The sequence below is a fragment of the Letharia columbiana genome, assembly GCF_014066305.1.
Source record: "Letharia columbiana isolate WasteWater2 chromosome Unknown Sc0000035_s1, whole genome shotgun sequence".
NCBI classification, from domain to species: domain Eukaryota; kingdom Fungi; phylum Ascomycota; class Lecanoromycetes; order Lecanorales; family Parmeliaceae; genus Letharia; species Letharia columbiana.
Window position 1 is genome coordinate 105,670 of NW_023501079.1, and position 25,403 is coordinate 131,072.

General features: G+C 38.3%; 6 protein-coding genes across 6 annotated transcripts; 3 read left to right on the forward strand and 3 right to left on the reverse strand.

Moving 5' to 3' along the window:
• Positions 1-825: 825 nt before the first annotated feature.
• On the reverse strand, positions 826-3,473 carry HO173_008828 (uncharacterized protein; the record flags this gene model as incomplete). The annotated part of the gene is made up of 4 exons (XM_037310724.1): positions 826-1,918; positions 1,967-2,836; positions 2,891-2,988; positions 3,036-3,473. 4 exons carry the CDS (start codon positions 3,471-3,473, stop codon positions 826-828), a joined length of 2,499 nt encoding a protein of 832 aa, XP_037162288.1.
• Positions 3,474-7,053: 3,580 nt separating this feature from the next.
• HO173_008829 (uncharacterized protein) lies at positions 7,054-8,106 on the forward strand (the record flags this gene model as incomplete). The annotated part of the gene is made up of 1 exon (XM_037310725.1): positions 7,054-8,106. The coding sequence occupies one exon, from the start codon at positions 7,054-7,056 to the stop codon at positions 8,104-8,106; it is 1,053 nt and encodes a 350-aa protein (XP_037162289.1).
• An 849-nt stretch (positions 8,107-8,955) lies between these two features.
• On the forward strand, positions 8,956-10,410 carry HO173_008830 (uncharacterized protein; the record flags this gene model as incomplete). Its single annotated transcript, XM_037310726.1, has 4 exons — positions 8,956-9,231; positions 9,286-9,339; positions 9,407-9,701; positions 9,761-10,410. 4 exons carry the CDS (start codon positions 8,956-8,958, stop codon positions 10,408-10,410), a joined length of 1,275 nt encoding a protein of 424 aa, XP_037162290.1.
• Positions 10,411-11,832: 1,422 nt separating this feature from the next.
• HO173_008831 (uncharacterized protein) lies at positions 11,833-12,993 on the reverse strand (the record flags this gene model as incomplete). The annotated part of the gene is made up of 4 exons (XM_037310727.1): positions 11,833-12,028; positions 12,087-12,111; positions 12,169-12,648; positions 12,723-12,993. 4 exons carry the CDS (start codon positions 12,991-12,993, stop codon positions 11,833-11,835), a joined length of 972 nt encoding a protein of 323 aa, XP_037162291.1.
• Positions 12,994-13,303: 310 nt separating this feature from the next.
• Positions 13,304-13,956, forward strand: HO173_008832 (uncharacterized protein; the record flags this gene model as incomplete). The annotated part of the gene is made up of 3 exons (XM_037310728.1): positions 13,304-13,307; positions 13,397-13,562; positions 13,659-13,956. The coding sequence occupies 3 exons, from the start codon at positions 13,304-13,306 to the stop codon at positions 13,954-13,956; spliced, it is 468 nt and encodes a 155-aa protein (XP_037162292.1).
• A 257-nt stretch (positions 13,957-14,213) lies between these two features.
• Positions 14,214-15,217, reverse strand: HO173_008833 (uncharacterized protein; the record flags this gene model as incomplete). The annotated part of the gene is made up of 2 exons (XM_037310729.1): positions 14,214-15,137; positions 15,203-15,217. The coding sequence occupies 2 exons, from the start codon at positions 15,215-15,217 to the stop codon at positions 14,214-14,216; spliced, it is 939 nt and encodes a 312-aa protein (XP_037162293.1).
• Between the last annotated feature and the right edge of the window lie 10,186 nt (positions 15,218-25,403).

Here is a 25,403-nt window from a genome sequence, read left to right on the forward strand (position 1 = left end):
AATCGTAGTAAATTTACGGAAGAGTAAGCAACGGCATTATCGGATCGCGTAAGAATACCGGGCACATCTTTCGTAGTGTCGGAAAGGTTGCGATCGTCGAAGAAATGTCGAATACATGGCTGGGGCTGGAGATAGCCATGGGAAAGCTCGGCACGTAGCTTTCTGGCCTCTGATAGTGATGAGGAAGACTTTGAAGTGGTGTGAACCTCTCCCCATCATTATGGAGTAGTGACTGTGTTGAGTATCTCCACGATAATCCACCTGGATCGTGGCATCAGAAGAATTGACTTCCGTCATGAGATTTCGGTACGCCACGTATCGATAAGCATATATCTGCGAGAGCTGGCCTATCTTTCTATCTAGATAAATGCAATTGTTACAGCGCAACTCCAACGTTCAAATGGAATAAATCTATGGAAGTTGGGCTATCAGATTTGAGATGTGGCTCTCAAGGTACCTAGGAGAAGCAGACAATGCCCCGGAAATCTCCACCCATTATATACAGGAATCGAATTATATACAGGCGATAGAGGCCAGTCTAATAATGACCATAATGACGCCGATGAGATGCTTTACTGCCACTTATACGTAAGCCAGATGAGACGCTCTCGTATGTCTTGGATGAGTCAGTGACTCTCATTCCCGTTTCACTTCTATGACAGTGAAATAAGTCCATAGATTCCCCGAGCTCAAGCTTGTTCCAGACGAAGGTGGGTTATATACAATGGCCCCGAATGCATCAGGAGTCTTTTCTGTTCTTATTCTCTTCTTCATCGGCAAGAACCCTAAAATACCAATCGCCTTGCAGATACCAGGAACGGTCCTCTAAATCAGGTCTTTGATGCTCATTCGGTTTGACGGACTCATGGAATTTGGCGATGGCGCCAGAGGAGGTAACATCATGGATGGCCGTAGTGACGATTCCTGAATAGCAAGATGCTGTTGCTCTTGTTCCTTCTTGCGCGACAACCTTTCAATGGTCCTCAAGACGTCGTCCCACCCATTCCAGTCGGACTGCTTTGTTTGAGGCCTGGCTGGTGAAAGAATTCGTTTCAAATCTTGTTTATCTTTTTCACTTGATATTTGTACACCACCTTTACCTTCTTGCCATATCCACGAATTCTCGAAGCTACCCTGGAGATCCCCAGACACGTATGCGATCATCTCCTCGTCCGTGTCGATCTGGACTCTATGATCCAGCTTAGATGTCATCTCGTGGAGAAAGAACTCGAGATATCGGCCACAGTCTACATTGACTGGACGCGTGTTTCCCAAAGTGGCGCTCGCTCGAGCACATGAAAGCGCGCTCTCAAAATCGAGGCGAAAGCACAGAAAGAGTGTGCAGCGCCAGACGTGTGTACAAAAGAAAGCACTGCTTGCTGAAATCATGCGGCTTTCCCAAGTGTCGTTTTGCTCTGCTTCGTGTGATCGAGGCTCCCCAGGTGGCTGCATGCAACGGCGAAGGAATCCGGCAGTATCTTTTGCAACAAGTACACATTGATCAATTGCGGTAGACCTTTCAACGGAGTCGCAGGTAGGCGTTAAGTTGTGTCGATGAAGCATGAGCCGAGCATTTTGTAGGTATATAAGGGGTGGGAGCTCAGTTGGATGGATGTAGCCATTGGCTCGGCGTTGTTTTTGTGCAGGGAATGCATTAACGCATTGGTTGAAGTGCAAATCATAAGCTTGCAATGCAGATTTAGCTAAACGATCACTTTTAAGAACCCGTAAAAGTCTAGCGATGCCACCGATGACCTGTATCATAGGGAGAAGGGGCGACGTTGATTGCTCTGGATCTGGGGAGGAGGCCCAAGGAATTCCCGGTATCATATACTGGTCATCGATAGGACTTGGCATGCCAACATTGCAGTCTTCCTCTTTGGTCAAGGAAGGTCGCCCCAATTCCAGCGACAGCAAGCTATTCGAGTCAGACGTGAGATCTATATAATTTGATGATACCACTCACCAGTCGCAGGCATACACACACCACCAAACACGTCGGCGCATCTCCCTTTCAATGGCAGGCCAGGTTCCAGCTTCGCAATGCAGGCCAATATCAAAAGAAATCCGCACGGCAAAACCAATCCAGGTCCAGCCAGCAGATTTGAGGTTCATTTCAATGAGAAATATGCTGCTGAGAAGCGCAGCACGTGCATGATCAAGGGTAAGGTCTTCAGTCCACATATCTATAAGAGACTTGGATATTTCCAAATACTTCTGGCCATCATACCAAGAGCGATGCAGCGTTCCACAAGCGAAGACGGCAAACAAAAGAGCACTCCATATTCGCGGAACACCATGCAGCGACCCATTCTTATAAGCACTGTCATATTGCTCTTGGAACGATGGCCAGTGAACCAAAGGTAACGTTGGATGAAGCGTGGTTCGGTATTGGTGCATAAGAGTGTCTGCCACATGCTTCGGAGGAAGTCCAGGAAGCGAAGACGAGAACAGGTCCGATGAGTTAATTTGTTGATGCGGATACGGCGGCTTGAAGATGCCCCTACCGCGTTGCTGCATAGTGGAACCTATCCTGGACAAATCCTGTGGAGCCATTGTCCTCCGCCTTTTTGGCTGTCTTTCTTCGTACCCTGAAAATCGCTCACTTACATACCGTGGAAAGTATGTGGTCTCCGGTCCTGGAAGATGAGACATATTGTGAAGGTTTGAGGGCTCTGGACCTGGGAGATGCGCAAGAGGGTGGGTTTGGGGAAGAGGGTCCGAAGCAGAGATACCATGGACCGGACTCGCACCTTCCCCGGATCCCAAGATCGAGCGAAGGTGATTCACTTGTGATTTTGCCTGGGCTAATTCTTTCTGAAGGTCCTGATTGTGTCTGATCCGGGCGAGTCAAAAAAGCACGATGGCAATGGATATGCACGGCACTGACCTGATATTGGACATGCGCCTGTTTGTCTCTTTTGTGAACTGGCATTTCACATTCCTACTGGTACATTCTGTACAGCTCGTGCTTTCGGTGGCGTCGCACTGTAGATATTAGTGCTAAACTACAAAGCAGAGAAGCATGAGCTGACCTTCACTTTACGCTCTCGACACGCATCACAGCTTGGATCCTTTCTCCGTTGTCGATAAGCACGTTTCTGTCCCTGCAGGCTAGTAGCCGTCCCGTTGGAGTCCGGATACATGTTTGGTACAAGAGATCCACGCGGATGACCGATCTCTGCATAGCCAGGTAACGACACCCCAGGCGGTGTCATTGTGGAATGGTAAGACTGAACGAAGTCAGTAGACCTTGCCGCGGATCCTCCTGGTGGGGACCTATGCTGAGACTGTAGTGGCCCCAGTCCACTCGAGGGCCTGCTGGTAGCACCAGAAGTGGACATGCCGATACCTGGTGTAAGAGGACTCTGTAGAGGAGTTGCGCCAGACGGAGCCGATGATATGGTGTATGGAGTGGCCTGTGGATACAATGGCGGTGGCCTTTGAGCCGAACTTAAGACCTGGCCAGCCATTATTGAACCTCCAGGGTGATGAACAGACTTAGGTACAGGCTCTTAGGGACACAGGGAGTCGCTCAAAGCAGCCATGGACGATTTCGACGGGCGAAAATAGCCATTGACAGGTGTGGGATTAACTTTGCGAAGGATCATAAAGAGTAAGGATGCGGGCCTTATTGTCCTGGTCAATGGTTTCAACAAGGTACCTTTAGGTCCGTGGCAGCGCTATTGACTGTGATAAATTTAAATTACCCTACCGCACCGCGAATGAGGAATCCCACAGGAATCGTTGGATAGCTTTCCACGGTGGTTCCGGTGATAATTTATGAGCTCTTTGCTTTAAATTTGGCAGAATGAAAGAAATGCTGTGTAGATTTGACGTTTGGCTCCCAAATCTATTTGCCACCTTCAGTCATTGGCTCCCGCAGAGATAAAAGACGGGTATGCAGGGCCAGCCTAGGATTGGCGGAGCTTTCATGCATGCAATGGAGGGTCCAAGTTCCTATTTGTCGGCACCCATGGAAAGATGTCGGTTATCGGAAAGTAATTTTGCTTAAGAAAAGTGACGACAGCCGCAGGAGGAAAAGTCCGAGCGTTGGCGTATAGGTCCTTGGTGGATGTTTGGGATAGGGAAATGTTGAGTGCCTTTTACTATTGGACGCAATCACAATTAGTTGCAGGCAACGTCGCAGACAACGAACACAGCATTTCCTATGTCATGCAAGATCAGAAAAGTAGCAGCAGGAGGAGAAAAATGGTATCTTTAAATCAGATTCGGAAGGCATTGCTTTTGAATGGGGATATCGACAAGTGGGATGGGGAGTGATGGATGTGTCTGCCCAAGATCTACATGAATAGCAGTGTGAGGAAGTTAAAGATGGTGCCAGAGGTGTGAAAGGCATGCCGAGACGAAGCCGAGAATGGCGTTCTCGCTTTTGGCTGGAAGAAGAAGAAAGCGACGATCGATATGAAGTGATGTTCGCAGGTCCAGTCCCCCGCGGCCGCTGAATCAGTAGTGCCTTCCAGAGGCAATCAAGAACAAGCTTTAACTTGGGTTTAGCTGGAAAGGAATGTTAGCAAGATCATTCCAGGCCAGGGATATTGAAGCAAAAACGAAGGTCAGGGTCATTCATCTACTTAGGTGCATCAACATGATAAGCATCAAGTAAAGTACTTAACTTGGGTTACCTATGGTGATGGGATCATGGGGGCACTTTGCTTATTGCCGAAGCGAGATCTCGCTCGCGCGATCTGCACTCGATCGACCTGTGCCTTAATGGATCGTCAACCGCTAACGCTTGAAGCCGAACAGGCCCAAAGACCGTAAAAGACGTCAACAAGCATTATTATTATTATTGATACGATTATCACCGATCTCACTTGCCTTAGTCCGGGCCAGCGCTAGTCGTAATTGCCGGCCACAGTCCATCTTCCGAGGCCTCGGATGTATAAGTAGACCAACAGGTAGTTGGGGATCTTCGTTGACGAGGGCAGATACCTTCACGACCGAGGACAAGCCACAACCCGAGTCAGGCAGCAAGCTTGACTTTTGAGCCTCTTGCCCGCCATCCGCAGCACACATCTATCTATGGTCTGGACCACTCTTGCTTTTCAGATCTGCAGACCGCAGCTGTCATGAAAAGGGTCCTCTGTTTCTTAAACCGGAAGTATCACTTAAATATCCGGGGTATCGCACCTCCTTCGTATGCGAATGCAACAAGTCGTTTGTTCTTGGAAACATTGGCGTCTTTGTGTCATAGCCATGCAATGTCAATATGTGAGGCTGACTTCGAAGAGCCTAATAGGTCAGCGTAGTTTGTCGTAATATGCCTGGCTCCCCTGGTCAAGCTCCTTTGCTGGGGTCTAATACCTTATGTCCAAGTCGAGCCTCGCGAGTTTTAAAGCCTGAATGCCTGGCAGCTCTAATGCCTTCGTACGGCACTATGTAGCTGATCAACAGCGAAGCAACTAACGACTCGGCAACAAGAAACGGGGCTGCCCTATGGTGGGGATGGCCGGATGACGCCTCTGCGCAAGCGCTGCTGTCCTTCCCGGAACCAACAATTCAACGAAGTCGACCCTAAAAACGCTTCCCGGCACTTCTGTAAGTGGCCTCGGCTGCCGGAAAGCACTGTCAAAAGGCAGAGCCGCGCTTTGGTGGCCGATCCCGAGGTTGCATTGTGCAAGCATGAAACCAACCTCTGTAAAGTAGTTATGGCTCGGTAAGTCTTGCAGTACACAGCGTAAACCTGTCGAGGCATTCCAGAAGCTGTTCATTTCCGGAGACAGAAGGAAAAACCAGCTCGCTAATCGTGGTAAGCTCCCTTCCGTTGTTCTTACACTCGTTGGTGTACGCCTCTCTCTATACTCTTACGGACGGGTTTCAAAGCTATCATATATATAGAGTAGGGAAGTTGCTGCGGAGGTCGCACTTTTCTGAAATTTCTCTCGGAAAAGCTGACACAGCCGAGTTGAACGGCGCAATCGGATAATTGTAGATGTTATTGAAGTACCTTACAGTCGATACGGAGGTTGACACCAAAAGTCCTGGACGCCAAGATTTCTGTGCCAAGATCTCAGATAACGCCCGGCCTGAGGGGTTGCCCGGACACTACGCTTAGAGATGCTTCGGAAATGTACCTGACCTGGGCCTAGCCGGGACCCCAGACCTCCCTACCGGACCTCGAAGAATTCAGAGGTCCCTATTATAGGTAACCCTTTAGTGCGCTACCCGAGAGTTTTTTCTGGGGTCTTGGCGTGCGGCTTCGGTGCAGCCTGTCCTTGCAGTCGTACGGAGGTTAGGGCTTGACCATAGTCCTGCAGGACTTCAGTGCTGGCTGCCAAGATCTAAGTGGCAGTCTTGGCGCCGGCTTGAGTTATCGCGAGAACTCAACAAGTAGAGGTTTCGGAAGATGTACTTCAATTGGTATAGTTGGGACTTAGCCTTACCTGGACCTACAAGCAAAAGTAGGTCCTGTACAAATCCTTTCATTGTTCGAATTAGCCTTTTATGGGGTCTCTTGCTTCTTGGGCGGAACTGCGCACTTAGGGTTAGGGCTGTGACTAGTGCTGTCCAGGACTTTTGGTGTCAACCTCCGTAGCAGAGAACTTATCACCGTCCCACCCACAGAGTGGAGAATGATCAAAACATTGCGCTGTGAAGTTTTAGAGGCCAAAGACCCAAGATTACGCGTAGCACGTGCCAAGCAGTGGTCGAAATACTCGCACTTTACTTAGGTACTAGTACCCATTATTTACGCAGCTTTTTTTTCCCTTTCTTCGCAAGCGCTGAGGAGATAGGGCTCGCATTACCTAGGGTACTGTACGTACCGTATGTACAAGTAAGCTATGTTTAGCGCAAATACATACACAGCCCTGCATTTGAGGGGTCGAAATTGAAACCCTCTCAATATCACATCGGAGTTTGGAAAAGGATTTGAACAGCGCAAGGAATTCATCTTTGAAGTTGATTCACTTGATCTTGAGAATTTGTACCGTCTCGATTGTCACTTTGTTTGGCGCCCAGTCTGCCCCTGCCAACGTTCATATTACGATCTCTATTAACCTTGCTTCTTTCCTCTCTCATTCGTCTACCATGTGCAGAACTCATCTTCACCCCTATCTCGCCGCCCTTCCCAAGGTGGAGCATCACATGCACCTCGAGGGTGCCCTTTCTCCAAGCCTCCTCTTCGCGCTCGCAGCTCGCAATTCCATTACGATCCCTACGAGCGACGCAGCCTTTGGGTCTCCTGCCGCCCTTCTTGATCGATATACTCGCTTTTCATCCCTGGATGACTTCCTCCATTACTATTTCATTGGTATGAAATGTCTCGTAAAGGAACAAGACTTTGAGCAGTTAGCTTGGGAATATTTCTTGAAAGCTAAAAGTGATGGCGTGGTACACGCCGAGGTATTCTTTGATCCGCAGGCGCACACTGGCAGGGGTATCACGTACGAAACTGTCGTCAATGGATTCACGACGGCATGCCAGCGTGCAGAAAAGGAGCTCGAGCTGAGCACGAAGCTAATACTCTGTCTTTTGCGACATCTACCCGTCGAAGATTCGACAACGACATATGCCCAGGCCAGAATGGACTGGGAGACTGGGCGTCTGGCCGGCTTAGGTTTAGATTCGAGCGAGAAAGGATTCCCACCAGGAGCTTGGAAGGAAATTTATGGGACAGCGAAGACGAACGGAATAAGAAGAACAGCTCACGCTGGGGAGGAGGGACCAGTCGAGTATATCAGAGAGGCGTTGAGTGAGCTTGATGTTGAAAGGATTGACCATGGGATACGATTGGCCGAGGACACCGAATTGATGCGAGAAGTTGCGGAGAAGAAGATTCTCGTCACACTGTGTCCATTATCGAATGTCAGGTTACAATGCGTGAAAGATGTAAAGGAGCTGCCGATCAGGACATTCTTGGATAATGGGGTCATGTTTTCGATCAACAGCGATGATCCGGCGTACTTTGGTGGCTACATACTGGACAATTATTGCGCGGTACAGGAGGCATTCAACCTCACAGCCAGAGAGTGGGCGGCTATTACGAAAGCAGCTGTGGAAGGCAGTTGGTGTAATTATAGCAGGAAACAATACCTTCTGGAGCAGCTGAATGAGACAATGGTGCAATTTGGCCATGGGTGACTTTTGGATAAAACGAGACAAGGATTTGTCAACATAAATGCCACTTTGACAGCAATGCTTGACAAGCAGTCGGTTTGAGCAAGATTGATTCCGAGCTTGGCTGGGCTCTTCGCCACTCGTCTTACCAAGCCGTTGTTGATGCCATGGCAGGTCTCTTACAGAAAACGTATCAACTCATGCTCATCGTTGCCATTTCAAGGGATAGGCCTGGTTGCCCGCAGTTTGTGAGCATGACCTGATAAAGAAAGAAAGCAGAAGCGACGAATTTGAGGTAGAATTGACATTTTCGATGGCTTGCCATCCCTATCCACCTGCTAGAGCGAATACTCATCGACGCGCAGATCTGGTTGTAGGGGCAGTCCCGAACTGGAAGTCTTAGGCGAGCATTCGAAACGCGTTTCCCCAAATATCATGACCTCGTTGCACTTATGTCTTGATCTAATGCTTTCGCTCCCTGGGAAAAGAGTTGATCTCCAGCAAATTAAATCTTTTATTTCTGCAGAGGTACCGTACTGTCTTGATACCGACAATGCTACTTCCCCACTCGTGCAGACAGAACCCAAATTGGACGTATGCATGGATCCATGCATCACATACGAGTCTCAAATGCTGTAGTGAGAAATATCTCCCACATTAGTGTCACATCTCAAGAATGTATTAACCTTCAAACCTTTGATATTTCATGATGCTTGAGCCTCCAAGTGCGGAAAATGGCGTCACTTGATTGATGCAGTGAAAATCACTTGAGCAGACTGTAATGACACCGCTACAGCTTGAACACACCACATCTTCTTCTCTGTGCCTTCACTTACAGATTCAGTCTCAATCCTGGCTGAGCTTCAAGGCGTCATGGCTTCCAAAGACAAAGACTTGTCTCTGGTAGACTATCGTCAGCGCCTGATCTATTTCAAAGACGCCGATGCAGAGAGAAATAGTATGATCCATGTGAAAGAAACCGTTCTAACTGCGCTGTCTGCAACAGCTTGCCAATTCTTACGGCAGGGACTCACCGAGAAGCTGGAGCAAGCACAGATAGGGTTTCGACAAATATCGCTGGATTTAGAAAGCGAACGAGGCCAACGGCGCATACTTCAGAGCCGTGTCGAAGATCTAGAAGCCTTGACTGTGAGTCGATCCGGACGATTCAAAGGGGGTCCAGCTAATCGCGAACCATTTTAGAATCGTCCAGGATTCATCTTGGTGTTGATAGATGCCGACGCAGATGACTACGCTGTACGTTTCTATTTCTAATCCGTACGTTGTTGCGAAAAGATGAATCTGAATCTTTTCACCTGCCTAGTTCCACGAGAAATTCTTAAGCAGAAACGAGGCAGGCGGCAGAGATGCTGCGGATGAACTGCAAGCTAGAACCAAAGACTATGTGAAGAATGTTAAGCTTGATGCCGAAAACACCGACATCACAGTCCGAGCATACGCGGGTTTGAAGAGCCTCAGATCAGCTTGTGTGAGGAACGGAAGGATGAAAGAGAGCTCCAGCATGAGTTTATTTGCTCATGGGTTCAACCAGCGGCAAGCATTGTTCGACTTCGTCGATGTTGGTCCAGGGAAGGAGGGGGCTGATAACAAAGTTCGAGGTACGTTCATTCTACAAGAATCTTTTCAACTCAGCCGTCATCTAAACGAGAATGGACAGAGTGTCTCAACTTGTTCGTCGAATTTTGGGGATGCAAGCACATTGTCCTCGGTGCTTGCCACGACTCAGGCTACGCATCCTTTTTGGGAAAGTTTGCGGGCGATGTTTCAATCAGAGATCGCATCACACTCCTCCACGGCGATACGATTCATCTCAGGATCGCGGAATTAGGTTTTACGGAGACTCTGCGACTCAAGTCGGTCTTCGCGACGCACAAGACATCCGCTGTCCCCAGGGTTTTCGCCAATGCTAGAGTTTCCGCGACACCGATTTCGCCCTCGGCATCGGTTGCAGCTTCTTCAGTCAAGCACCCCTTCAATCCCGCGGCCTTGACTGATAGATTTGGTATTGTCTTTCGCGACGACACTGGCAAGCGGGTGGATAAGCTGCTAGGCGTTGATGCCAACACCCCGTACGTGAACTATTTACGCCAAGCAAACATGTGCGGGTGGTATTACTTGCGTGGCAAATGTGATGGCTGCGATAGGAATCATGTTCCTCTCCCTCTCAAAGCCAGGGAGTTTGACTGTTTATGGTTTCTTGTACGCCATGGATTGTGCTTCAAGGTTCGCAAGGGCAAGGATTGTGACGACCCGAAGTGTATCTACGGACACGAAGAAGGTCTTCCGATAGGTTCGGTGACGGGCTGAGATTGGGTTTCCGATCCCAATGCTCTATTAACGAGATTCGATCCTCAGATGCTCGACAGTGGCCTTTTCATAAGGTCCTCTCGGTCTGGTTGGCATTTGGTCGTCTGTGGCTGTGCATCTAGAAATTTAGTGATGCGACCCCAATAAAGCTTCAAACTGATACTCACATTCTCCATCTCCTTGCTTTAGATGTCACTGTCCATGGAATGATTTTAATACTAATCTATGTAGCTGACCTATCAGCCATGGAAGAAAAGCCTGAAAGAAAACCTTCAAATGGCGAGACCAGATGCCAAACAATATCCGGCACCACCGGCTACGATTTGAGGCATCGGCCCGTGCCCTTCCTCTTCCGTTCATTGCCGGCTTTAAAGAGGGGTACATATCCGAAAACCCATCTTATGTTTCCTCATCCTTTACTGTGTATTGCTTCGTAGCCCTATAATTCCTTCGAGGTCTCAATCAGAGCAAAATGATGGCACCCCGCGTTCTACTTCTCGGTGGTCATGGCAAAGTATCCCAGCTATTTACACCCCTTATTTTATCCCGTTCCTGGCAATTCACCAGTGTCATTCGAGATCATGTCCAAGAATCCACTGTCACGTCTCTGGGAAAGAATCAGCCCGGAGAGCTCGATGTCCTAGTGTCACGTATTGAGGATATCAAAACATAAGCCCAAGCCCAAGCCCAGTCCACCATCGATTCCACATTCCCTACATATGTTGTCAGCAGGCGCAGGTGGAAAAGGCGGGCCAGAGCGAACGCTCACTGTAGATCGTGGCGCCTGCATCGCCTTCATCAGCGCAGCAGTTGCAACCCTCAGCGTGTCCAGATTTCTACTCGTTTCTTACGTCGGCTCGGGTCGTTCCAAAGCTCCCTGGTAGAGTGACGCCGACTGGACCGCCACCCAAGAAGCCAATAACGGCGTGCTGAAGAACTATTTTCCGGCTAAGATCGCTGCAGATGAGTGCTTGACTTCTTTGGCATCTCCGCGTCAATCAGGCCTTACGGGCATATCATTAAGGCCCGGCAGTTTGACAGAGGAGAAGGTAAGGGAACAGTCGCGCTTGGAAAGACGGGTGTGAAAGGGACTGTGAGGAGATGCGATGTCGCAAGAGTTGCAATGGCGTTGCTAGAGAATGAAAGGATTGGAAGCTGTTGGTTGGACCTGTTGGAAGGAAAGGAAGAGGTCGAAGATGCCGTGGAGAGGTGTGTTGGGGAGCAGGTAGATTGTGCGGATGGCGAAAATGTGAAGGGCGTGGCGAGGGAGCAGCAGTAGCAGCTGGAGCCCAGATATCAAGTTTTGATTTTCATGTATGAATTTAGTTATTTATCAGGGAATATCGCATGGAATGACTCTTGGGGCTTGGCCTTCGCTTGATCCGTGTAGGTTAATGGCAGGAAAACAGGAGCACTTATAAATTACACTGCACTATATCCTCCTCTTGAACCACCGCCTTGTATAGTGTTGACGACCCTTCGCATCCAATCCCTAAAGAGATAGGGCACATCTCTGATCGTTTCCGAGTGCGGCAAAAGGTCCCAACCTCTGGCCGAGTACTTGTTATAATTGAGCCAACTGCCGAAAATGAGGTACGCGGCGACGCCCATGAATGCACTGTGGAAGGACGCCTTGTTAATAAATCGATCATGAAACATACAAAATTAGCACTTACATGATAATGAACCACGTGAAAAAACCTAATTCCGGAGTCAGTACCCCCTATCCAAGAGAGGGCGTGGAGGCCAAGAACTCACCCCAATGCCCACTACTCGAGCCTTTCCTGTCATCTCTCACATCCTCGCACCCATACTTCGTGGTCCAATCCAACCTAAAAACCTTCGTGCCTTCTTCAACATCCCAACTGACAAGCTTCAATTTTCCTCCATGCTCATCATCCACCTCTTCCCCTTTCTTATCTCCACCTTCTCCAGCCCCATCATCCTCTTCATCCTCCGCCACCCGCAGATCTCTTCTCATACCGTCCCTTGTACTATTATTGCATAAGAATTCCACGATAGCTTTCTGTTTCTGACCGTCGGTATCCTTTCCCCCATTCATTTCGAGCCGAACACCCTCTTTTACCTTATCAGCGTTGGACGCCGATGATTTCAAACGTGTCCATTTGGGATCCAGTGCTCCGCCGAAGGAATGCGAGAATTCGCCAGCTATAGGAATAGTTTCGATGATTGTGGTCACATTTTCAACCGTATTGTCCAGGCGCTTGATGGCACAGGCTGTAGAGGAAACGTGAAAGTCAGTTTATGTAAAGTGCAGCATAAGGGCCATTTTCGCCAAGATATCAGCCTACCTCTAGAATAGTTAGGACAATCTTCCTCTTTTGGTACGCCTTTTTGTTTCTCTAAAGGCCGACAGATGTCAATTGTAAATGTTGTTGTTTTGATTCCGTTAGGTTGTTTCTCGATCCTGTAGAGAGAATGGGGCCCTTCCAGGGTCCTGAAGTTGAATGATACACCATCGTCCCGAACGTCCGAGCAGTCGAGCGATATAGCTGTTGCGAGAGATGGAACAAGGAGGATGACCGATGAGAGTCTGATGTAAGGATGGGGAGATAGTCGCATGATATGGACTGGTGGCTCGAAGGCCCAATTGATTACTCCGATGAGGTGTCCAACGCAAAACCTAACACTAAACGCTTGAATAAAAGAAGAAAAAGGCTCGCTAATCGTGTGATGCGAAGCTGTAGGTCTCCGGGAAGAAACAATGCCTGGAAGCTTTAAAGAAACTTTGGTCTTCTCACCGCGCCAAGTGTATGTCTTGGCAGGGCTGAATAGCCACGCTAGCAAGCGAGCCCGCTAATCTTCACACACTAATTTCCTCCTCAGCGAAGACTCAACTCATCGACATCATTCACAGAGTGCATCACCCATCATGTGTAAGTCTTACGGCTAAAGGCTTGATCTTGACGCAATGGATCCTTTAGAATTCTGGCATACTGCAGCAAGTCGCTGACATTCAATACAGCACTCGTCTCGGGAGAGAAGTCGAACTTCCAGTTCATTCTTCGTCTCCTCAACACCAACGTCGATGGCAAGCAAAAGATCATGTATGCCCTCACCAAGATCAAGGGTGTCGGACGCCGTTACTCCAACCTGGTTTGCAAAAAAGCCGACGTGGACTTGAATAAGCGGTATGCTTCCACCAACACCCTCCCCTCCCTTCCCTGCGCCAATCTAGGCCACGCACGTCTCTCACAAGCGATGCTAACAGTGGGTTGCTATTCCAGAGCGGGTGAAATCACTTCTGAAGAACTCGAACGCATTGTCACCATCATCCAGAACCCCACTCAATACAAAATTCCTACCTGGTTCCTTAATCGCCAGCGTGACATTGTGGATGGCAAGGACTCGCAAGTATTGGCAAACGGCATGGACAGCAAGCTGCGTGAGGACTTGGAGCGCTTGAAGAAGATCCGTGCGCATAGAGGTTTGAGGCACTATTGGGGTTTGAGGGTTAGAGGACAGCACTCGAAGACCACTGGTCGGAGGGGAAGGACTGTTGGTGTGTCGAAGAAGAAGGGTTGAGCGGACGGCAGGACTCCTTGCGGAGAGTAGGCGGTGCCTTCCTGTGGTGGTCTTGATGTGCAAAGCTTAAACTTGGCACCGAAATTGCGTACACAAGTCTTCTTGTCTCGTGAATCAGGTCAAATTAACAAATGCAGCCACCATTTCTTGCGGGCTCGTTTCGGAATCTGCTCGCAGATAGCTGGTGATCGGCTGACGGAAATGCTGGTTTGCCGTGAAGCTCTGTGGAATCTAGAGATGCGCGAGACGGTACGATTCTAGTCTCCTTCGTGGAGCACAGCCATGTCAAGCACCTCGACTCTGCCTTTGCCTTTCGTCTCACCACCGACGAACTCCCCCAAGCCTTTGAAGGCTCCCGGCTCCACGAAGCCAACTACTTCCCATTCCTGCCCCAACGTATCCTGGGTCTCTATCTGCTCCACATAACTCAATATCCTGTCTTTGACGGTCCCGGTGGCTCTCTCCGCGTCAACGTCTTCTCCGTCCTCTTTTGCTGTTTTTTTTGGCCCTGCTTTCGTTGCCTGCTTGAGAATACTCGAAGGACACGTAACCCTCAACCTCATCCTCGCCCTCGACACGGGTATGGGCTGCCATGCGATCAACGCCTTCATAGCCTCCAGAGCCTGGCTTTTCGCACTCTTCGTAGTCACCACGCCCGTCCACGTCGGCAGGTCCTTCCTCTTCCCCTTGGCCTCCTCTCCGTCCGCTGTTGGCGTAGCAGTAACACTCCCTTTGCCATGTTCTTCTTGCTTATGTTGTGCACCCTGACTGCTCAACTGCTCCAAGGCTTTCTCAATCATCCCCGCTGTGTATACTCTTTGACTCTTCGGATCGACTAATTTTCCAGCAACGATGTCCACAATCTCGTTGTGGATCCTTTCCGCCTGCGCATGCCGTTCCTTTTCACCAACCTGCATCTCACCTTTCTTCAGGATCTCTTGAATAATGTCGTCAACGCTGGTCTTTGGTCCGAAAGCCTTTGCCAGGTCCTGTGTGGGCGCCGTCTGCCCTTTGCTGACGGAAAGAAAGACGTTGGGTATCTGGAGAACATTATCCAGGTCGGTCTCGATACCACTACGGTATTCGAGGACTTTGTTTTTGTAGCAGGCGATTTCGAAGCGCTTTTTACCTTTTTTCAGACGGACGAGAGAGACATTTGTTAGACGGATTTGATTTGAGGGCTGGTGTTTGGAGGTCAGTCCGTATATATACGTGTGAAACTGGGCACCGAATCGAAGGCACACACCTGATTTATCTGCATAGTGACGGCAAGGGTGCCTTGAGGGTTTTTGGGGTTGTTTACTGCTTCTGCTCACTAGTCAAGTCCTGCACTTCCACACGAGATATCGTATGGAACACGTTACACTTACTCGTAGTATGGGCCACCCCAACGCTAAGGCCGCCCCAATATGGATTTTTTCAATTATTTTATCTACCCATCCACATATATATATACTATAGACTATTATTATCTATTTTAATCTCTCTAGTCTTTCTAATCTTAATTAACTATCTAGCTCTCGTTATAATAACCTTAAATTACTTAATCTTCTTATTTCTAAATATATTATATATCTAAAACTCTTAGATATTTATCTATTTTAAAGCCTTTAAAGCCTTTATAACCTTCGTTTTCTTATATATAATAATTTTATTTTAGGCCTAATAAGAGTAGATAATATCTCTCTTCTAAACTATTATATTAAACTCTACTTTATAAGCTATTTAAGCTATTATAGCCTATTAAATAATATTTAATTCTTACTTAATAAGAAGATCTAAAAGTATCTTCGTTTCTACTCTACGAATATATCTATTAAATATTTAATCGATTAAATATATATTTTATAGTTTCTTTTTATATTATATAATTTAACGATAAGTATATAATATTAGCCAGTTTTTAAGATTAAGTATTTTTTATTTTAGAGTCTTATCTCTTATTAAAGAGTTTCTTCGCTAAAATCTAATTAAACGATTTAAAATAATAGTAGAATTATAGAGAAAAAGATTTATTTCTCGCTATATAAATATAATAATAAACTTAATAAAAGTTAAATTATAAATTACTTGAAAATTAGCTAAAAAATTAAGTTTTAAATAATTATCGCTAGCTTAATATATTATAATATTAATTATCTCGATATACTAGTATTTAAATAGTTGAAAGAATTTTTTTTTTTAAAATTAAAAAAAAAAAAAAAAAAAAAAAAAAAAAAAAAAAAAAAAAATATTTTTTTTTTTTTTTTTTTTTTATTTTTTTTTAAAAAAAAAAAAATTTTTATTTTTAAAAAATAGTAATAATATTAGAAATACTATATAAGAAGCATATATATACTTCTAAAAAGGAGTTTCACGAAGAAGAAAAAGGTGATTCTTAATTTTAATTATGATTGATTGATTAATTAATTAAGCTAAAGCTATAAATATTCTTAAAAAAAGAAAAGAAAGCGATATACTAAGTGACGCTAGTAAGGTTTCTCGAAGAAAGAAAAGAAAGCGATAGTTCTTACGCTATGTCGGGAATGTAATAATTACCCTCCCTCGTAAAAAGCTATATTATTCTTAGACTTTTTCTTATCTAATGAAGATTCAGGCGTAAAAGTGTAGAAAAAAGATATGCGGGTTTTAAAGGAAGATATATACTTTTCTTAAGAGACGTGTTAAAGAAATCTCGATAAGATCTCGTAAAGATATAGAAAAGAGATATATGTATTCTAAAGGAAGATATATACTTTTTTTAAAAGACGTAAGAGTATCGCGGTAAAGAAAGGTATATACTTTTCTTAATAGATGTGAAAGTATCTTAATAGAGTCTAGTAAAGATATAGAAAAGAAGATATACGAGTTATACTTTATATTAGAGACTTAATAATATGTATAATAACTCTATATTATAGTATAAAGAGAATACTATCTATATAGAATTATTATAAGTATAGACTTTATAGTAAGTATCAGGTCTAATACGTTATAGGCCTTGGCGCTACTTACGTCAAGGCGCCGATATCGCATATTCTACGTCAGAGTCCCTTTTAGAGTTTAGTTTTAATAACGTACCCTATATGCTACGTTAGAATCCCTTTCAGAGTCTAGTTTTAATAATATATCTCGTATGTCTAGCGGCTTAGCGGATATAGGTCTACTTCGTATATCTTAGAGTTTTAATATTTCTTAGAGATTAATTCTACTATTAAATATACTATTAAACCCTATAATAATACTATATTTTTTATAGTTTATGCTCGCTAGCTAATCGCTAGTAGACTACGCCTTTATAGTTCTAATCTCTCTATCTTTTAAAGAAAAAGGCTTATTATTATTATAATATCGAGTTTATCTTTAAATTATATAATAAAAAACGAAGATAATATCGAAAGCCGCTATAGCGTTAATAATAAGTTTAAGAATTTTTTATTAGTAAAAGATCTTACTGTGAAAGAATGTCTTATAATCGCTAAAGCCGAAAATCGTTATTTAGAATAAGAATAAGAATTAGCTGCGTTAAAGATCTATAATTATAAGCTTTATAATATTAGCTTATTATTTATAGCTAATAAGAGCTTATTTATATCGATTATTATTACGCCTTTAATAGATATATTAATTAAGACGAAAATACTTCGTTCTAAAAGAATATATTCTTATAAGAGTATTAGTAAGAAAGAGTATCTATATTAATTCTACGAAGTCGAAATTAAGTTTTTTATAAATTCTAAATATTTCACTATTAATTAATTAAGAATTATTTATTATATATAATTTTTAAAAGATAACTCTAATATCTAATAATATAAATACTATTAAACCTATAATCTAGAAAGTATAACTTTTAAATTCTTTAAGTAGTTTTTATTTAATTTAATAGCGAATTTAATAAATTATTATCTTCTCATTTATGAAAAGTAAGAGAAGATTAAATAACGCTTTAATTAGAAGATATTTATTTTTAAGATCTATCTAAAGAAGCTAAAGACTTATATAATTTTATTTTTTAAAAAATATTAAATTAATTTCTTCTTAGCTAAACTTAAATTAAAGCTTAAGAATAAAATTCTAAGTACTAGTAGTATATCGAAATAATAAGAAGAAATTCTTATCTAGACTATTATATAGAAAAAGATTTTAAAACGCGTACGCTTTAATAATAATTCTTATTTAAAATCTTTAAAGGAATTTACTAAGAATAAGCTTTTAAAGAATTAAATTTCGAAGTCTAAATTAACTTTAAACGACGGCGCTTATATAGCGCGTATTTAAGATAATAATATAAAGTATAAAGCTAAATCCTTTAATTCTAATTATAAGAAAAATAGTTATTTTTATTATAATAAATAGAGTTATTAAATATCTAAATATCTAGATCTCGATAAATTACTTATAGTTTATATTAGCGTAGTATCGATAAAAAAAGATTTAGTCTTATAATCGTTTTAGAAGTAAGATAAGAATAATAATTAATAGAGGTAATTTCTTTTATTCTTATAAAGAAATAGATAAAGCTTTAGAGTAAATAGAGGTAACTCGTTATTCTACTCGATATTAAAGCGTATATTAATTTAATTTCATAAAAGTTCGTAATCTAATAGAATTTAAAATCTTATAATATTATTTTATTATAATCGAAAGCGCTAAGTAATTAAAGTATATATTACTATAGCGCGTATTAGCTAGATTATTAATTAGTAGATAGTTAGAATTAAAATAAAAAATATAGTATACTCTTTTATATTATTAATTAAAAAGGTCTTAATATTATATTAGATATACTTAAACTAAGTTAATTATAAATATTATTAGACTTAGCGGTAGAGTAGTAGTAATTTAAAGTTAACGCTAATAAATTATAGATTAAAGAATTAACTAAGTTTACTTAAACTATCGAATAAAAGCTAAATATATTTATAATTATATATATTGCGGTAATATAAAGCGAATTAAAAAATAAGCGTAATCTAGAATTCTCTTAGAAGTTACTAGAGTTTAACGATGTTTTTTTTAATAAAAAAGTAGAAATCTTATTTACGCTTAAGTAGGGGGATTATACTATTAAGATTAAGAGCGGTAAAAAATTATTATATAGCCTCTTATATAATTTATTTTAAATAGAGTTAACGAAGCTATAGCGCTATCTAAAGAATTTTCTTTAGAAAAACTAAATTCGTTACTTAACTTCCTTAATCGAAATATCAATTCTTTTTATTTCTAAAAAGAATAAAAAACTTCGTTTTTATATTAATTATCGGGGTCTAAACGCGATAACTATTAAAAATCGATACTTATTATCTCTAATTATTAAGACTCTAAATCGCTTATATAATATTAAAGTCTTTATAAAGCTAGATCTTAAGAATATCTATTATTAAATTTAGATTAAAGAAGATAATAAGTGAAAAATAGCGTTCCGCAGTTGCTACGATTACTTCGAATATTTAATTATATCTTTTAAGCTCGTTAATATATTAATAACTTTTTAAGCGTATATTAATAGAGCCTTTATAAGTTTAATAAATATAATATATATAATATATTTAAATAATATTCTAATTTATAGTATTAATCTAGCGAAGTATTAATAATACGTTAAATAAGTACTTAAGCGTTTACGTTAGTTTTAACTATACGCTAATCTAAAGAAATATTAATTCTATATTAAATAAGTTAAGTTTCTAAAATTTATTATATTTATTAAAGATATCGCGATAAATTAGAAACGTATCGCTATTATTAAGAAGTAGCTAAAATTAAAAAATTATTAAAATATATAAGTCTTTTTAGACTTTATTAATTTCTATTAGCGATTTATCTATAGCTATTTTAGTATAATAATATTACTTATTAATTTATTTAAAGAAAATAAGAATAGTAAGAAATCTAGATCGTTAGAGTAAATAGATAACGCTAAGCAGACGTTCTAATAGCTTCGAAACACTTTTATAACCGCGTCGTTTCTACGCTATTATAATTTAAATTTAAAGCTATATCTTAAGATCGACGCTTTTAACTTCGATATAGAAGCTATATTTTTATAATCGAATAAGAATAGCTATTAGCGACTAATAATATTCTAATCTAAAAAAATAATTTTTATAAAATAAAACTATAAGATTTATAATTAAGAGTTATTCGCTATTATAATATTTATAAAGTAATAATATTATTATCTAAAAGATAATATATTTTATATTAAGATTTTAATAAATTATAATAATCTTAAAGACTTTATAAAGTAGAAGAAATTAAACTTTAAATAAACTCGTTAAACGCTAAAGTTAGCTATTTATAACTTTAAGATTTTTTATCGAATAGATAAATTAAATTCTATCGACCCGCTATCGCGACGTCTTAATTATAAAAGAATTTCGTTATTAAATATTAAACTTTTATTAATACTATAAAATAAATTTATATTTTAAACTAGCGGTAAGTAATTATAAAGAAATAAAAAGCTTATAGCGGCTATAGCGCTTATATTTCGTATTATCGATATCTAAATAATTATTTCTAGAAAGAAGCTTAAAATTATATAAGAGATTACTTATAACGTATTTTAAAGGCTAATAAAAATATTAATTTAAGATTTATAAGTTTATAATAATTAGATAAGCTTTTTTCGAATTAATATTAATATATTAATAATTAAACGTCGCGTATATAGCTAAGTATAAATCTTAGATTTTAAAAGATTATTAAGATATAATAGTCGCCTTTATATCTCTAGAAATAAAACCTTAAGAAAAGAGCTTATTAATAAATATTATAATAATTTATTATTAAAATACTTTAGCGCTATAAAGACGTATAAGCTATTTATTCGTAAATATTATTAAGACGAAAGTCTAAAGTAAGTTATCGACTATATTAAAATATATAATATTTATTAGCGAATTAAAGCTTCGCGATATCGCTTATATAGCGAATTAAGCTCGCTTTCTATTACTATTAAATTATAAAAGAAAATTTCTATAAACTTTATTATCGACTTACTAGCGAGTAAGTATAAGAGTATTATCTATAATACTATTCTAATTATAATAAATTAATTTATAAAAATAATAAGATATATTTCTATATTTATTATAATCGATATCGCTTAGCTAATAAAAGTATTTTATTTTAAAATAGTATATCGCTATAGTATATTAAATAATATTATTAATAATAAAGGCTCTATATTTATTAATAGCTTCTAATCCGCTATTTACTTTTATTTTAAAATTAAGTAATATCTAAATATCGTCTTTTACTCGTAAATTAATAAATAGATTAAGCGATAAAATTAGATACTAAAATACTTCTTATATATATTCGCTAATAATAAGTAAAACGTTTAAATAAAATAACTATTAATAATAGAGTTCGCTTATATAAATAGTTAATATTCCTTTATTAAAACGATATTATTCTTTCTAATATATAAATATTATTCTAAAATTTGTTAGAAGATCGAGAACGACTTCGTCGAGGGGGAGATATTCGCTATAAATAATAGAGTAAAGAAGTTATAAATATTAAGGAATAAGATAGTAGAGCGCTTTTATAGCGCTATTACGGCTTAATTTAAATATTATAATAAAATATATTAGTCTTAAAGCTATAAGATAAATAATTTAATAATATTAGCGATTAAGAATTTAAAGTAAAAACGTCTAAGTAAGAAGTTATTTTATAAATTTATAAAATTATTTTAGATTATAGATAAGATAGAGGTATAAATATATTATCTACTTCTATTCTCGATATATAAAATCTATAATATCTTTTATATATTATTATTTAAGTCTTATTATCTTCGCGATTATAATAACGTAGCGAAAGTCTTTATATAAACTCTTAATCTTATTAATAATAATAAGCTTTAAAAGATTAAAGAAATTATTAATAAGATTAAGTATAAGAAAGGCGTTTAATATAAAGTTAAATAAACTAATTAGAACGAAGAGTATAATTAATAATTATTAGATAATAAATTTACTAATACTAGCGAGCTAATTTAAACTTATAAATAGATGAGTAGTAAATAAAAGTACTAAGTAATAAATAATAAGTCTCTTATTACTAAAGAGTTTAATTAATTATATAAATTAATAACGAATAAGTAAAGGCGATAAAATTAAATATAATTATCGACTAGATTAGATATATTTCTAGATAATACTTATACTACGTATATATTCCTCTATATTTATTATTATTAAGATATAGATTAATAAAATAATTATATTATTTAACTATCTATTAAACTCTACTATAGAGAGAGTTTATTATATTAGAGTATATATTATTAATATAAACGTATTTTTATCTAAAATAATTATTAAAGAACTATTTAAAGACTTTACGCTAGCGCTACTATTAAAAAAAGATTATTATTTAAATATCCTCCGCTATTTTAGCGTTAGATTCTAGATTAAATTAATTAATTTAGTTTTTTAATAAGAAGATAATTAAAGTATAATCTTTAAATTAAGATTTATCGATATTCGTTATATATCGATAAAGGCTCTTAAGCTTCTTCTCTAGTAACTCATTTATTTTCTTTAATTTCTTTATACGCTTATATATTATTATAAGCTAGTTTTAAAGATTTATAATTATAATAAAAACGGTCGAAGCTATTATTATTATATATCTTTATAACTTATACTATTAAGTAATCTTCTTATTAAGCTTAACTTATTAATAAGATAACTTTTAAGATTATTTAACGCGACGATAGCGTTATATTAATTTTCTTATCTACGCTTAAAGATATAGAGGGATTTTAATATAATAGCTAATATCGCGTTTTTCGATCTTATAATTATTATAAAAAAGAGACTTATTTTAAATATATAAATTATCGCCTTAATAAAAGTAAGTTCTATATAATAAATTAAATATTAGAATTTATTAATAGTTATATATATAGAGCGATAATAATAAAAATAATTAAGGGTTAGTAGTCGCGCTTATAAGGCGATTATATACTTACTATTAAAGTTATTATTATTATTAAAAAAGAATACTATAAAATTATTAATTTATATATTAATGCGATTAATAATAATAAGATATTTATAATAAAGAGAAGTAGATTATTAGTATAATAAGATATACTATACTTATATTAGTATTAATATTAATATTATAGCGCTAGAATAAGCACTTATAAGAGAGGCGTTAGAAGTTATAAAGAATAAAAATAAATAATTTAAAGAGGGTTTTTATATTCTCTATTATAGCGCTATTACTAGCGAATAATACTTAGTAATATAGATAGTAGCGACGCGATAATATTTCGCTATTATCTATAAAGTTATATCGCCTAGCTATTATTATTATTTCTACTATTATTAATTAATAATCGAGAATATTATCGCGAACGTATCGCTTTATTAATTACTTTCTTTAAATCTCTATAATAAAGATTATTACTACGTTACTTCGCTATAAACGTAATACGTTATAGAAATAACGTTATTTATAGAGAAACTCTTCTCTCTCCTTTATCTACTAAATTTTTAAGATTTTATTATAAATTTTTAAATCTAATATTATTCGCTATAGGGGTTATTAACTAGCGCTATAAAAATATTAATACTAAGCGCGTTAGCTTACTATAAATTATTATTAATTAATATTATAAAAGCGATATTATTCTCGAAGATAGTATTAATATTATTATATAATATATTAATTACGCGTTTATAACGCGTAAGAGTTAATTCTATCGCGTTATTAAAATAATATTATAACTTTAATAGATTAACTCTTTTTCCTTATTTCTCTATTAGGGTTTAAAGGTTTTTTAATAAGTATTCTATTTTTACTTAGGCGCCTAAGGATTAGAGTCTAGAAGGAGAGATAATTATTAGACTTAATACGTTATAGGCCTTAACGCTGCTTACGTCAAGGCGCCGACATCGCATGTACTATATTAGGGTCCCTTTCAGGGTTCAGTTTCAATGACGTGCCCTATGTGCTACGTTAGGATCTCTTTCAGAGTTTAGTTTCAATAACGTGCCTCGTATGTCTAGGGGCTTGGCGGACATAGGTCTACTTCGTATGCCCCGGAGTTTTAGTGTTCCTTAGAGATTAGTTCTACTACCAAATATACTATTAAATCTCATAACGACACTACGTCTTTTGTAGCCTATATCCGCTAGCTGATCATCAGTAAACTACGCCCTCACAGTAAGATAGAAAGACCGAAAGGCCTTGATATGCTAAGTTTAATTAAGTTATAATATAAGTAAGTAAGATTATAAGATTATTAAAATCGTAATATTACCCCCTTCTTTAATTTAAAGCTTCGGCGACGACTATTATATAGTAGATATCGATCTTATAGAAAGTATATCTAGACGTATATAAAGTAATATTCTTAGATATATTAACTTAGTATTTTATTACGATATTAAGATTTTTCTATAAGTCGATATAATTACTATAAATTAATAGCGCTAATAGAGAAGACTATTTCGAAGATCTCTTAAATAATAAATAAGGGTTAACGGCCTCGAGGTGGTAATAGTAAAAGTCTATTATTAGATTCGAATATTCTACTATATTCGTAAATGGTTATTAAGATAAATTTTCCTCGGTCTTAGAGCCTCTATATCTAATTTTATATATTAGATATCCCCTCTTATTAGTTAAGAGATCGTTCTTTTATTTATCTAATTTAAATTTAACTATTTCTTTAATATTATAGATTTTATCTTCTTTATTAACGTTAATAAATAATAGCGGAGACTCGATCTATCTTAATAGTAGATTACTATTATCGAGATATAATAGCTATAAATAAAAGATAGAATGAATATTATTTATGAAAGTCGGGAGTTCTAACTTATAAGCGAAATTATTTAAAGCTTTAATGATTTTAAATAATTCGAAATTTTTATAATTTAGTAATTTGCTAGGGCGTATAGTTTTAATATTTCTTCTATTAAATATAATTATATCTCTAACTCTAAATTCTAATATCGAAAGCTAATAACGATTAGTTTACTTCTTCTATAAAGTTTATAATTATTTAAGTTAACTTCTTAGATAATTTCTTATAGTATCGATCTTCTCGATAAACTTATTAATTAACTTAATATCTCTCTTCGCTTTTTAACTAGCGAATTAATTCTAAGAAGTTAAGAATTCTATTTTTAAGTAGAAAATATATTCTTTAATAAAAAGAAATAATAATACGTTTAATAAGGCGTTCTTATTAAAATTAGCTTCGAACTCTACTATTAGTAATAAATCTACTTAATTATCTTAATTATAATTAATATAAGTTTTAAGATATTATTTTAGAGCTACGTTAGCGTTCTTTATCTATTTATTAATTTTGAAATAAAACGCAGTAAAGAGTTTAGATTTGATTCTAATTCTTTTATATAGTTTTCTCCAGAAATGTGCTATAAACTAAGTGCCTTAAAAAAAAAATTTTTGTTAGCAACTCAGCT